This window comes from Oncorhynchus keta, chromosome 11 (genome assembly GCF_023373465.1).
Source record: "Oncorhynchus keta strain PuntledgeMale-10-30-2019 chromosome 11, Oket_V2, whole genome shotgun sequence".
Classification (NCBI taxonomy): domain Eukaryota; kingdom Metazoa; phylum Chordata; class Actinopteri; order Salmoniformes; family Salmonidae; genus Oncorhynchus; species Oncorhynchus keta.
Genome location: NC_068431.1, coordinates 42,189,783 through 42,202,391, shown reverse-complemented (window position 1 = coordinate 42,202,391; position 12,609 = coordinate 42,189,783). Strand labels below are relative to the sequence as shown.

Genomic DNA, 12,609 nt, shown 5'->3' with positions numbered 1-12,609 from the left:
TTCTCTTATGTTCCTCCCTACTTTCCCCACCGTTCTCAGAAGATGACTCACAATGTGAGAATATTAGGGTTTGAATTGATGCATGTCTCAATGGTAGGCCGTTTTTGGTGTCTACCTGACTCCCAATTGTAACAGCAAAGCTTAAAAACAAACTATGTTATTTTCTCTAAGAGACAGACAAGAGAATAAGCATTTTTACCCCAGCCCCGCATACAGACAGTGTGTGTTGTGTGTGAACTGTGGGCAGCCCACTCTCCAGCCCTGGCTAGGATCATCCCCTACTGTCATAGTTCCCTTTCTCTGTTTGCCTCCATAATCCAGATTTAATCCTGGGATGAACACACAGCAAAGGCTCATGTGCAGAGACTCCCCCACACTTGCCTGATAGACACACTCGCCCGGTAACTCTCAATACACCCCAGTCCCCACTATCCTCATTTCCCATCTCAATATCCTCTTAAAATTATATTGGAGAGAGAACAGCTCTGTGTTGCAACATGTGTTTCCCTCACACTACTATAATATAACTTTTATTGTGATACGTAAACTGACACAAAAAGTGAATTGAATAAATTTCCCATTGTTGTGTTTCCTCATCGAGTCGAGAACATCTGAGACAATATCCTTTGAGTAACTCCGACTCCCAAACACCAGACTAAAATTGATCTAACAAACTTTGCAATGTTGGGTTGGACCAGTAGATTGCAGTCTTCAGGGTGTTGTCTGTTTGCCTCTGCCATTCTGACTACTGTGTGCTACAATAACAGGCCTGTAGTCTAATGGAGCAGACTATGAGACAGGGTTAGCTAGATGCTACCATGGTACATCTGGATAATGTTCCAGTGAGCTCAACCATCCAGACCCCACATCTCACTGAGCAGGACAGGGTTTGATGCTCCTCTGATTACCGTCCTCTCTCTGATTGGGCACTGAACCCTTTAACCTGCACACAATTCAGGGAGGAGTTGATTGAAAATAACAAACTCACTGATACTTGTTTTGTCTCTTTCACAACAAGACAAGCAAGAGCTGAATATGTCATCGCCAAGTAAAATAACAGTGTGTGTATCTGATCTTCGAAAAGTTCAAATAAATAAATAACATGCAGAAAGCTTCATCAACGAAATATTGTGCATGTGCGTTTCTCTCCAGACTAGAAACTATAATAGAATCTGTGTCTGCTGTGAGTGTGAATCTGAGCCTGCCCTTTGCTGAGGCGTAGTGTGTCTCTAGAGACGATGGGGTGAGGCCATCTATGTGATGATTGTCCTTCCCTATTCTCACCGCATCTCTCCTGTGACTGACTGACGGGGTGTCATCTGCCATTCAAATGACAGCTCAGAACAGCACTGTCTCGTCGGCCAGGAGACGTCAGTCTGTTCCATCGTGGCAGGGGACAGGGGCCTCGCTTGATGTGACAAGATTGGATTTCTCCGATAACACGCTGCCGACATAGGGCTGATAACACGCTGCCGACATAGGGCTGATAACACGCTGCCGACATAGGGCTGATAACACGCTGCCGACATAGGGCTGATAACACGCTGCCGACATAGGGCTGATAACACGCTGCCGACGGCATAACACGCTGCCGACATACTACGGGCTGATAACACGCTGCCGACATAGGGCTGATAACACGCTGTCGACATAGGGCTGATAACACGCTGCCGACATAGGGCTGATAACACGCTGCCGACATAGGGCTGATAACACGCTGCCGACATAGGGCTGATAACACGCTGCCGACATAGGGCTGATAACACGCTGCCGACATAGGGCTGATAACACGCTGCCGACATAGGGCTGATAACACGCTGCCGACATAGGGCTGATAACACGCTGCCGACATAGGGCTGATAACACGCTGCCGACATAGGGCTGATAACACGCTGCCGACATAGGGCTGATAACACGCTGTCGACATAGGGCTGATAACACGCTGCCGGCATAGGGCTGATAACACGCTGCCGACATAGGGCTGATAACACGCTGCCGGCATAGGGCTGATAACACGCTGCCGGCATAGGGCTGATAACACGCAGCCGACATAGGGCTGAAACACGCTGCCGGCATAGGGCTGATAACACGCTGCCGACATAGGGCTGATAACACGCTGCCGGCATAGGGCTGATAACACGCTGTCGACATAGGGCTGATAACACGCTGCCGGCATAGGGCTGATAACACGCTGATAACACGCTGCCGGCATAGGGCTGATAACACGCTGCCGACATAGGGCTGATAACACGCTGTCGACATAGGGCTGATAACACGCTGCCGGCATAGGGCTGATAACACGCTGCCGGCATAGGGCTGATAACACGCTGCCGACATAGGGCTGATAACACGCTGCCGACGTAGGGCTGATAACACGCTGCCGAGGGCTAGATGCACGGAGAGTCAGACAGATAGACCCTGAGGGCACACACTGTCGACATAGGGCTGATAACACGCTGTCGACATAGGGCTGATAACACGCTGCCGACATAGGGCTGATAACACGCTGCCGAGGGCTAGATGCACGGAGAGTCAGACAGATAGACCCTGAGGGCACACACTGTCGACATAGGGCTGATAACACGCTGCCGAGGGCTAGATGCACGGAGAGTCAGACAGATAGACCCTGAGGGCACACACTGCCCCCTGGGCAAAAACTGGCAGAAGCAACGTTGTTTCCACGTCATTTCAACAACAACAAAAAACGTGGTGATGTTGAACCAATGTGGAAAACTGATTGGATTTGTAAAAAGTCATTATTGTAAGGACATTTAGTCTTTTTTCACCCAACGTTTAACCTAAATCCAATGACATGGTGACAATTGTTGATGATCTTACGTTGAATTCCAGGCTGCATCACATCCGGCTGTAATTGGGAGTCCCATAGGGTGGCGCACAATTGGCTCAGCGTTGTCCGGGCTTGGCCGGGGTAGGTCGTCATTGTAAATAAGAATTTGTTCTTAGATGACTTGCCTAGTTAAATAAAGGCTAAAAAAAAAAAAAATTTAAAGAATTAAATTTAGCTGAAAACCCAAGCATTCATACACGCATGCATGCATAATAGCCTACATACACACCTGTGTATAGATACACACGGACCTACACACACTTTATCCATCCATATGTTGCTTTGTATATTGCAATATTTTCTGAACAGTGAAATAAAACATGACAAATGAAAAAATAAATATGCAAGAGTACAGGATTTACCATCACGGTCAGGCTTGTTCGATAGAGTGATGTTCCTGTCTCGACTTTAGGAAATCTGCAGTAATACGTTAGAAAATAAACTGCAGACTAAATTGTATTGAGTGAATTATTGACCAGGTCTACAGCTAATAATTATGGCTCCAACAAGCACATTAAATCCAATGACCTATGAACTGTACAGAGATTTACAATTACAATATACATGTAGAGGTGTAGCCTGTGTGGTTGTCTGTAGTGGTCTGATTTACACACACCTACCAGATAGCCTAACTTCTCTATGTTATGTGGGTGTTGGGCGGGATTGGGAAAATTACACACTCACATACATGTATCATTGAATACCAAAAGAAGAAAAGACAAAATTATAAAACAAAGCAATGTCTCCAAGCCGTTCTCCCTTCCCTCTGTTTTCTACCTGTGAATCATCTAGCTTGAGAAAATAAAACCACACATACATTTACTTGGAGAGCCATCCACTCAAAGCCAGGTCCCTGAAGTGAAGTAGGCTGATCACATTCACATACAAGTGCTCCACAAGGAACAGCAGATAGATAATACATTTTAAACATGGCTGGAGAGAAGAGTACTATTTCACATACGCTATAATCACACCAGCCTCCAAGGCAGCTTTTTCTCTGTTTTCCAATGCATTGGCAATGAGCAGGGAGAGGGAGCTTCAGCACACTGACATTTAGCACTGTCTGCCTGTCTCGCTGTTCGTCAGGGCTGCTGGCGCTGGCTGGGCAGAATGGCTATATACACCAGGCTTTCATCTCACCACACACATACAATCCTCTCAACTGCAGTGGCCACTCTACAGAAATATAGGCTGTGGCTGTCCTGCGAGTGTGTAGTTTTGTTTCAGTGAATGATGTGGGTAGTCCAAGGAAAAATGATTGGTTTGTTTATGATTGGTTTGTTATTTACAAGTACAACAAAATGGACTTTTAGCCAATGCAGCCATATTACATAATATATGGAATCAGTCAACCAAAAGAAAGGTAAAACAATAGGTCAACTCAGTGATGAAAACATTCATAAATGAATGAAAGCGATGATATAATGACTGAATGCAGACAATACATCTCTTTACGTTTTTATTTGATCAACAACAACGAGGGACACAGGAGACCTCAGCTGGGCTTTGTCATTATAGCCTAATAAAGACAGAAAGCCTTGGGCTCATCTGGCACCACATGACCACCTTCAGCCGAGTAGGCAACATCCACTTTTCAGGGGAAAAGGTAGACAGCCTGTGACACGTCTTCTGCTTCTGGACGGGCGCCTCGCTGTTTACATACAGTCCCAGTGAAACATATTGTATAGCAGCTAACTATGGCACGTTTGCTAGCTGGCTCTCTGAAGTTGTTTCCAACCGGAATTGTGATACTCCATCTTAACTCCTCTACATTTACACGACAGCTCAGAAGAGAACCTCCCCCTTCCTCTCTCGTCATGACCAGAATATGGAGCATGTAGTTTCAGGCATTTCTTTCACGCCTGCTGCGTTAGGTTACCAGAGGACGGATTTAACCTGAAAAAAGCCCAATAGACCAATCAATGTGAGGGCCTAACAGAGATCCGGCTCCTCTGCTAACTAATCGAAAGAAGAGCGTCCTAATTACAGGCCACTCACTGCACAGTCTGCAGTGACAGAACAGAACAGAACAGGCTGCCCCGTGGTTCCCCTGAGCGACAATGTTCAATATTTCTGACATGGCAGCAGATGTGAAAACCTCTCAATTATACATGCAGCAGGATCCTCTGGGATCATGGTTAAATACCTCTCAACACAGGGATGAGATGCTCACAACCACATCATAGCCCTGTTGGTAGGGAGAGTGCTAGGAGGTAAATGGCAGGAACCGAGTAGCACTCTTCTATAACAGAAAAGCCAAGCAAACCTACACAGGGGACAACAACACAATCAATATATAGATAGATATGTAGCAAGAAGTAGTATGAAGTTGGAAATAAACTAATATGTTTTATTTTCCTAAGATTAGGATTGGATGGATAGGCATCCACTGGACTGCCCGCTATTCAGGGAAGAAAGCTCTTCTGCAATGGTCAATCAGTTTGAGATCTCAGCCTCCAGTATTTATGCTGCAGTAGTTTATGTGTCGGGGGGCTAGGGTCAGTTTGTTATATCTGGAGTACTTCTCCTGTCCTATTCGGTGTCCTGTGTGAAATTAAGTGTGCTCTCTCTAATTATCTCTTTCTCTCTTTCTTTCTCTCTCTCGGAGGACCTGAGCCCTAGGACCATGCCTCAGGACTACCTGACATGATGACTCCTTGCTGTCCCCAGTCCACCTGGCCATGCTGCTGCTCCAGTTTCAACTGTTCTGCCTTATTATTATTGGACCATGCTGGTCATTTATGAACATTTGAACATCTTGGCCATGTTCTGTTATAATCTCCACCCGGCACAGCCAGAAGAGGACTGACCACCCCTCATAGCCTGGTTCCTCTCTAGGTTTCTTCCTAGATTTTGGCCTGTCTAGGGAGTTTTTCCTAGCCACCGTGCTTCTACACCTGTATTGCTTGCTGTTTGGGGTTTGAGGCTGGGTTTCTGTACAGCACTTTGAGATATCAGCTGATGTACGAAGGGCTATATAAATACATTTGATTTGATTTGATTTGATAGATAACAGCCTGAATTGTTTTGTACTTGAACAGCAATATCTACAGAAAACACATCACCAAAATCTAATATTCTGCTTTATCCGATTGCAATCGTCGTCTGAATGCGTACCTGTGCAAGTGTGTGCAGCTTCGGTTGTGTGTTTGCTTATGTGTGTGTCCTTTAAACTGCCTCCTTTAAACAAATCACAGAAAGGTTCTCCTAAAATGGAATTAGTTTTGTGAGGGGGAGTGATTGGAGTGAGCTTTTCTAGCAGTCAAGCTGAATTTCGTAGTCAGCTCCCATGGCTGGTGTGGTAAAAAAAAGACATCTGCCATCTGAGTCAATGTAGGACACCACAAAGTGTGGTAGTATTTAGCTAGCTTGTCTGAAAAAGAAAAGTGCGTAAGTCAGACACACTACCAATACCATTGTGTTTGGCTTTGCCCATTTTCAATTACTTGTGAAGCTGCTATCCCATTCCATGATCTATCCACAACATCATTATCTCACTCTGCTACTTACAATATGTTTACCCTTCCTGATGAATTCAATTACATCTTTTCAGAGGAAATGACTGTGGGGGTGGCCCTGCCTGGCTGAGGTCAACGTTGGCTGTGAATACTAAAACTACTCCTCCAAACACATTACACAGGCTATTTATTACCTGTTGCCTTCCACACGGTGCTACCCAGTCGAGCTAGGGCCTCTGTGCCGGCCCAGATGAAGTGCTTTCTAGATGGGATCTGGCATTCAGAACAGGGGGAAGAGAGCTGGAGCTATCCCTGGGCTTAATTGTTTCAGAGAGCCAACTCCTCTGCAGCCCAAGCACACGCCACTCCTGATTAGAGAGGTGTGTACGCAGCCTGGCAGAGCGTGAACACTGGGGTGGGGGACTGGGGGAGGGGCTCACCACACTGACTGTTTTTTTTGTGGGACAAGGATTGTAGGATTGATAAGGCAAAAGGCCCAAGGGACGGCAGCTAAAAGCTCAGCCCACTCTGCTCTACCTTGACAAGGTAGCAGCAGGCAGCACTCTATTCAGCTGAGAGATGGAGGTCAGAGGTCAAATGGAGGTGGACACGAGAGGCAGAGATGGAGGGAGAATCCACTTAATCTACATTGCCACTGATGTTGGCGAGTCACGTTTTTTCAATCCCTGACCCTCTCTTAACCGCTTCTTGCCTCGACCCTCTCTGTTGAGAGTGATATATCATAAAAGGATTGGCTGTGAGTGATGGGATCCGCCTCTGAAGAGATTTCTTATTTCCGTCGCTGCACGCATGGCCCGGGTGAAATGGGCTGCGGTCGGTGTGAACCCTCTAAATGTGCTTTACCCCACTGGAGATTACCAGGAGAGTGACGAGAGGAACCATCACGATCTGAAAACGGATGATAAGTCCTCCTGAAGAACCTGCTCATCAAATCCTTATCTATCACCAAAGAGCCATACCCAGGGCCACTTAGAGTGAAGCAATGGTAAACAGCCATGAAAGGTCCCATGTTTTTCTCTCGGCTAAGGTTGTGACGACTAAAGCAACCCCTTATTTATACCAGAACAACGGAATTAATTCTACATTGAGTACATACAGCAACAAAATGTCAAATAGAGAGAATCATTGCAGAGTAAAATAAAATGTAAATGAATTCAGAGATTATTTTAAAAGAGATATTTACAGAATAGTTTCCACAAAAATATAAACCTTTTAAACCACATTTAAAAAGATGATGACGGACATGACATACTGTAAGAGCAGAAAGCCTTATCAGATGGAGAGCTGACAAATGGCAGCATAAAGCCAGGCTGTATGCTGCACCTGGGAGGCCGAGAGAGGCAGAGAGGCAGAGAGGCAGAGAAGCAGGGAACGGCACTGTCAGGCGCCAAGCCCGGAAAAGGGGTCATTCTGGCATAATGACTCTCATTTACAATTGACAAGCTGAAGGAAAGCGAAACTAATTATGACAGCGTGCAGATGCTGAATGGCCCTTGATGAAGTTAATCACCAGTAATCCAGAAAACAGGTGTTGAACATTTTCTATCCCCTCCTCTGAAATTACAGGATGATCAGAATTCAAGAATGTGCAGTATAATTGAATGGGACGTCTGCTTCCTGCCTGTGTGCCACCCCCTCCCACCACCTTCCTAAAAACGCTGTGAGGAAACAATTACTCCGGATCACCATGAATGACAGGCTTTCTCTCCTCACTCAAAAATGAGGTGGGGGTGTCACTCATTAATCTCCAAGTTGACGGTGGCTTTATTATTATTTTTTCGGCTATAGACTGAATGACTGCATGCTATCGATTAAGAGTACATCAACTTACATACGCTTGTAATTCTACTGAGAAATTGTCAATATTTTATTTTCTATGTTGTCTACAGTACATCTATCTGAAAGTGGAACTAGCTACCCCACACCCTGTCTCAATATCAAGCTCCCACAAAACCTGGGGAGGATAACTGTTTCCCCAAGAGCAAAATTCAAATATGGACTTTTAGTGAAAACCTCTGTCGTGCAATTTAAATTGATTTGCAATCCTTAGAGTAATAAGTACCTGTTTCCAGACATATTCCAGCCCCTGAACCCCCATCTAGCACAAACCATGGGTAATAATCCTCCATTCTTCCACAACAAGGCTCTGTTGAATGGCTCATTATTCTAATCATAGACTTTCATCTTTAGTACAATATTCAAACCAACAGTGGTGTGTCAAGGAGAGCTCCATCAACCAGGAGGGGCTTGTAATTGATTTAATGAGCTGCAGGATACATAAAACATCCCCAAACTCAATCTCCTACATCCCACCCCGCACATGTTAGCACATTCAGATAATGTGGGACGCTGTACAGAGATAATGGGCTCCGAATTACTATGAAAACGTTGGAAACACAAACTACCACACACAAACCCAGATATCCAAACAAAGAAAGGGAAATCGTTTGTCTGTGTGTGTGTGTGTGTGTGTGTGTGTGTGTGTGTGTGTGTGTGTGTGCGTGCGTGCGTGCGTACGTGCGTGCGTACGTGCGTGCGTGCGTGCGTGCGTATTGTAGAGAGCATGAATAGCATGCATGATAGCCGCTCTTTAAAGACAAAGGAGAAAGGTGAAACGTCAGACCTTAAAATAGCTTAAGATAGATGGTGATCACTGAGCAGTAATTACCCTGTCAAGATGAATACCATTCCATTGTATTTCAAGGTGTTAAGCAATTTGTCTCTAGCCAAAGCTTTGAATCCAGGCTGACATCAGCTATACAAAGAAAGGTGAAGCAAGGCTTGGTTTTCTGCTCCGTGAAAGTCTCATGCATTAAAAACATTGCTCAAGTTTACACAGAAAAAAACACCACAAGGTCCCATTTACACCACTGATTGTTATCATTACATATCTTCAGCCTTGAATCACTAATGGAAACTATCAAAGGTACTTTGCTCAAATAAAATACTGTGTGCATCTTGTTCCTTCTTCCGGGAGTGTTCAGCGGTGAGCGAGGGATGCTGGTCAGCTGGTGTGTTTACGGGGAGGCTGTTGTAATTCTTTAAGCAGTCAGCAATGAATTGATCTCATACTAAAGCACTATGGGCTGTCACGACACAGAGAAGTTGTTGTTTACTTCATGCTCCGTCGTTAGGCCTAAATAATGCAGTCATAATAATGACTCAACATAGGACATAAACAGTTATGCCTGGTGTCAGCTGACAGCTACTGTAACTTCATATCATGTCTTTAACTGTTATGTTGGTCATGTAATTGGTCAGCTGAATCGGTCAACCAAATCAATGGCTTGTAAAGTCAGTTGTCATAAATTGACACCAGGAGTGAAGACTTTTTAAAAATTCAATCTAGTTATATAAGTATTTATTGGTATGTCATCATCTGTGAATAAAGGAAACGTACACAACACATTATGCCGATGAGAAATCAGTGTATGACATTGAAATACCCCTTGAACATATTGGTCTACTGTACCGGATGACTGCAATAGAGAGAAGAGTGGGAAAGCTGTTGACGCAGCCTGTCGGCCTGTTTATACACTCTCACAGTTCGTACTCTATACGCAATACTCTATGCTCCTTAGACAAATAGCTAATGGTTTCACACAAAGGGGAATTTGCAATTCATAGGGCCTTATTCATAAAGTATTTGATGGGATCTCTGTGTGGAGAGCCTGAACAGTGCATGGCATGAGTTATTTACATGGAATTATGGATACAGAATAAATTGCATGTCTCATGATGCATAGACTTGCTCAGATGAAGTTCATGGCAGTGTCCAGTATCGATCCGGTTTCTATGAAAAATAAACGACGACTGAAAAACTAAACTCATAGATCTGCAGGTGAAAACAAACAGTTTAAATATTCACTTGCTCAGAGGCAAAAGGAAAAAATAATGTGGTTTCTCATAATCACAGGGATGACTATTGTGGAGAGAAAATAGTCGACTAGCCTAAACTGGTTTAGGACATTTAAAAGTCACATAATTGAAGAAAGATTGGGATATTGTTTACAGACTACAAAGTTCGAGTGACATGGCTTTATAAAATTGTGTGGACAGAACATAAATAAGTGAGACCATTGCAACTAAAGAAATATATATATATATTTGTTTTAAAGACAGTTGCACTGTGCAATGGGTGGAGGCACTTCCCGCTGTAGCACTCAACTGTGTCAAACAGCTCGGTCAGTAATCTTCATCTTCCTGAGGATTAGACTCTTATTCACTGTCTGCCACATGGACCATCTCACACAAACGGTAAAGGTCTGCTCACCCTGGTGTTGCGTAAAATGTTGTTCTAGGCTACTCCTAATTGTATGCTATATTATTGAATAGGACTTTTCATTGATGTTTCTTAACCAGAAAGGCAGTATTGTATGCCATAATTATTATATTCCAGTACAGTTGTCCTTTGAATCCAGTTGTCAAAAACCGATAGAGAGTACAAAGTAGACTCCAAAAATGTTTTTTTTACAAACCCCTTGCCCATTTTAATGAATCAAGCAATATGATCAGTAACTATGTTAATTGAGAGTGTATGTTATGTTTGGTGCAATATTTACATTTGTATTCCATATATTTACAGCATAAATGTATGTATTAACTAAGGGCATGCTTAACTTTTGTTCCATGAGTTTATTATGATTAAGTAGAGCTCTAGCTTGATTAAATGTATATGATGATGCAAACACACTCAGTGAAACATTTTTGAATATTACATCATGTTTTAAAGGAATTAAGTAAGAAACTTAAGTCCCTGTGACGTTTTCTTTCTGCTTCCAAGTACTAAGGGCTTTTGGGAGATTTTACTTTATTGTAGACAGACTGGGATGCATGCGGGGATATCAGAGACAGAACACAGATCCTTGTCATTAATGGACTTATGCATATAAACATAGATCTATACTAAGAGCACAAACACACTTGTAGATCTGGTGCCAGGAACAGTTGATACCGTACGCAGAGCCGTAGGGGCTGATCTCGCAAATAGTCTACTATCGTAGCAGACTGACATTAAAACATAGTAATTTTCCCCAGAACTCCACGTAGGACTGAATCTATTTCTTACCTTGCCCATGTATGCTTGTCACCGCAGCAGCGAGAACCAACACCGTAAAGATGACGTGTAATTGGTCGTCTCTTCTTATATACATGTCTACTGAAGTCGAAGTCGCTCTCTGCTCACAGAATACGTCCTTGTATTAAATACTTTCCAGAGCAAAATAAGCAAACGGATAAATAAAATGTCCGTGAGGTCTGTGAAACACAGAGAAAAGCAGTGCTGCTTTTGCACTTATTTAGCAAGTCGAGCAATAAGTAGATCTGACAACAATCAACTGAAACGCAGAGCCCGTTTAATTGTAACGCTCAGTAAACGGATTCCTGGCTCTCTGTGCTGTCAGCACCGTCAAGACAGCTAATACCGTGCTGACGCTTCAGCACCATGGACAGCTCCTAGCGTCAGCAAACGGTACAACTTCCGCCCCGAGGAAAACTTACTACTCCGTATAGGACTGTGCATTTCAAATGCGCAACAAATCACATGCCTTTTTTGTGGTTAGATATTTCAACTTTTTCAATGACTCTGGCATGTATGCATGCATGTTATTGCTATATTTTTAAGAACTCGATGATAAGCATACATCAAAACTAAAAAAGTGAGCAATAGCTACATTTCAGTGTTTGTTGTAATTTATATGAGTTACTGTTAACAACAAGGGAAAAGTGTTGTTTATATAACTCACATAACAAGGTATTTCCTGTCATCATGCATTCACTGAATACTAACAAGGGCAACCAACAGTATAGGGAAAGTTCATCAATTGTGTAGAATAATCATTCATTATAAAGTATTGTTGGTGGTTAAACCCCTGTAGCCTCTTGTCTTGATGGACAGTAGCAATAATGAAATAGTGAGGACATTCTGCATTATAAATCAACTTGCCTGAGCCTCATGTACACTGTGGTATTGAAGTAGTCGTATCTCCTTGTACAATAGTTCACTCGGTACTTCTTTTCATGCTCCTATGGTGAGATGGGTTTATTTTCCATGTGTGTCTGTTAAATGCACCTCTAGCCTGACTCTGGTTCACAAGCTGAATCATGGGAATCTCACCTTGATGGTATTGAGCTATGACACCACATGGACTGCATCAATACAATGCATATGATGTACTCACTTAGCCTCAGTGCTCCCACCTAAAGTATTAGTAACCATGTGCCTGCGCATAAAGTAGTGCAGGGACGGAAATGGTGTGCATACCGTTACAGGTCCATCATGCA

General features: G+C 43.5%; 1 protein-coding gene across 7 annotated transcripts in view; it reads right to left on the bottom strand.

Annotated features, from left to right (window-relative positions):
• The window catches only part of LOC118390288 (seizure protein 6 homolog), a 224,556-nt gene extending 212,835 nt beyond the window's left edge, over nt 1-11,721 (bottom strand). For all 7 annotated transcript variants that reach the window (XR_004826930.2, XR_004826931.2, XM_035780708.2 and 4 more), the window contains exon 1: nt 11,396-11,721. Coding sequence is in view for 5 of the 7 variants with exons in the window: in XM_035780708.2 (XP_035636601.1) it covers nt 11,396-11,480 (85 nt within the window). In the remaining 2 variants the exon portion in view is untranslated. The remainder of the gene's footprint in view (nt 1-11,395) is intronic.
• Nucleotides 11,722-12,609: the final 888 nt, after the last annotated feature.